This window comes from Microtus ochrogaster, chromosome 6 (genome assembly GCF_000317375.1).
Source record: "Microtus ochrogaster isolate Prairie Vole_2 chromosome 6, MicOch1.0, whole genome shotgun sequence".
Taxonomy (NCBI): domain Eukaryota; kingdom Metazoa; phylum Chordata; class Mammalia; order Rodentia; family Cricetidae; genus Microtus; species Microtus ochrogaster.
Window position 1 is genome coordinate 2584448 of NC_022013.1, and position 2710 is coordinate 2587157.

At 54.2% G+C, this 2710-nt stretch overlaps 1 protein-coding gene across 1 annotated transcript in view; it reads left to right on the forward strand.

The window, feature by feature from the left end:
• The first annotated feature begins 584 nt into the window (after positions 1–584).
• The window catches only part of LOC101981989 (HHIP-like protein 2), a 23282-nt gene continuing 21156 nt past the window's right edge, over positions 585–2710 (forward strand). The window contains exon 1 of the mRNA XM_013346655.1: positions 585–899. Within this exon, the coding sequence (XP_013202109.1) occupies positions 585–899 (315 nt within the window). The remainder of the gene's footprint in view (positions 900–2710) is intronic.

Genomic DNA, 2710 nt, shown 5'->3' on the forward strand with positions numbered 1-2710 from the left:
ATACTTTCCCAGACAGTCCTCCCCATACTTTCCCAGACAGTCCTCCCCATACTTTCCCAGACAGTCCTCCCTGATGCATTCCCAGACCCACACCAGTCGTCTGGTGTCCTTGTACACTGCAGGAACCCGGACGCTTGCCTTGCAGAGTTTGCCGTTGGGACTCTGTAATGTGTGATGTGCTGTTCAGCCTGCAGAGAAACAGTAAACAAGTGGGAATTTCCTGGCCTGCCCCCAACATGGCAGGAATTGTGTGCAGGTTGAGGAATCACGGCACCTCAGTCATTGGCACCATCATGCCTTTTGACTGAGCACCCGTGGGCCCCAAGCACTTGGCACTAGGGCTGAGACTTCCTCCAGCTTTGCTCTTAGACGGAACTGACAGGAAAGGGCACCTTTCACTAATGTCACTTGGTGTGCTTAGTCACCAGTCCGGAGAAAGGACTCCTGAGGAACCACCTCGGTGAACCTGGGACAGGATGTGAGGGAGAGAAAGAAGGAAGAGAAATTGGGAGCAGGCGAGGGAACTTGGGCAGACTGGTCAGGCCAACCCAGGAAGGCAGCAGCAGAGAGTTCCCAGGGCCCAAATGCTGGGAAAACATACTAGCCCACACACTGTTCCTGGTCATCCGGCCCCATGGCTCTCTCCTGGTGTTTTCTACCTGGGCCTCACGTTCTTGGGCTGGGTGGGCCTGCTGCAGGGACAGCCCCAGTGCTTGGATTATGGGCCACCCTTCCGTCCTCCTCTCCACCTGGAGTTTTGCTCGGACTATAACTCCTTCGGCTGCTGCGATCAACGCAAGGACCACCGTATTGCTGCCCGGTACTGGGACATCATGAACTACTTTGACCTGAGGGGCCACGAGTTGTGTGGAGGTTACATTAAAGACATCCTTTGCCAGGTGGGTCTGCCTATAAGGAGGAGAGAGAGCCAGTTTGGAAAAGTGCTTTCTGGCTTTAGGATGCTGGGCTGAGAGGCAGGTGCTGGAGTAGAATGCTCCTGCCAGGTGCCTCCCTGGAGAGCTGGGGCGAGGGTGTGCGCTGGTTCTCCATACTCTTCCCTCTGAGGTGTTTTCCCAGGCAGCAGAAGTCTGAGAGGCATTCATAAGGTTCTCAGGGCAGCTGCTCTGTCCTGCCGATAGGAACCAGAGAGCTGGGCACAGCATTCCTGTGGCATTTATGGATCATGCAAGGGAGAGGGTAGTGGCCCCTGCCAGGGTGGGCACTTTGCAAAGGGAGCTTCTGTTATGGCAGTGGCAGCGGTGGGGATTGGGGTTCTGTCTGCAGAACTCCTGGGCTGCAGGGAGAGAGCCTCAAGTTACTGGGCGGCAATGACTCAGAGTTTCTCTGCTCCAGGCTCGCCAGCAGCCAAAATCCACACTTGGGAGGCATCACCTTAGATGAGCTGAGCTTGAAAACACTAAGGTACAGGCTGTGCATACACATGCCACTCTGCGGGGAGAGGGTGCCAATGGGAGAAGCTGCTTAAGAAAGCAGCACTCTCGTGATGTGATGGAAGTCCAGGCTGACCTTTGACCTGACACCTCCCAGAGTTAGTGCTATTGTGTGGCTGTCCCAGGGCTTCTTTTCCACCATGGTCACTGTTCCCAAGAATACTGGCCTCCCCAGCTCTAGGCATGGGCACAGGCATCCCAGGCAGGCATCACAGTACAGTTTGAGTCAGAGGGCAGCCACCTTGGTGGCATTGCCCTAGGGCTGTGCTCTCATGCTAGGGCACTATCCCTTAGCTGCTTCCTGGAGATTTGATTCTGAGATGAGCATGTGTGGTGTGCGTGTGTGTGTGTGTGTGTGTGTGTGTGTGTGTGTGTGTGTGTGTGCAGGCACACGCACATGTTCTCGTGTGTGGTGTGGTGTGGTGTGGTGTGTATGTGTGTCTTTACTGAAGCTCATTGTCAGGTGTCTTTCTCTGTCACCCTTCACCTTATGTTTTGGGACAGGGTCTCTTGTAAAATTGGGACTCCCTAACTCAGGTAGGTGACTGGCCAGTGAGCTCCAGCTGTCCTCTGCCACTGGTCCAGTGCTGGGGTTGCAGGCACAGTCGCCCGGCTGGGATACAAACACAGGTCCTCATGTAAGCACAGCTCTTCAGTCACCGAGCCGCCTCCTCAGCCCCAGGAGCTGGGCTTTACAAGTAGCATGGAAGTCCTCTACTGAAAACCTCCCTCCTTCCCGAGTCCTCTCTGATTCAGGAGCCACACTCAGCTGCTCCCTTGTTTCACGGACTTGAAGAATAATATCACCTTATTTGTGTCTATTTGCTACTTCCCCCCACTCTCTGTGGTCTAGACCTGAAAGTGATTCTGCAGGTGGTTACGGCCCTTACCTTTCTGGAGTCCTGTTGGCTTCGGGTCTCAGGACCTCTTGGTTATATCACAGCAGAGTAAAGCACCAGCGTCATGTCTGGCCCCTTTCTGCACCGGTTTTCTGAACTTCAGGAAGTATGAGCTCCATGAGAAGCTGACTGTGTACTTTGCTCACCATTGCTCTTAGGGCCTGCACACGGGAGAGATGCAAGGGGACAGTCACACAGCAGAGAATCTTCTGAGCCCGAGTTTCTCCCCCTGAAGAAACGCTGGTTTGGTTTCTGAGATGAGTCAAAACATCTTGGCCAGCTCTAAATGGCTGCCTTAGCATGCCAGGGTGATGGTTATGTTTCCGCTGTCAGTGCTGTTCCCCAGTATTTCATCATTTC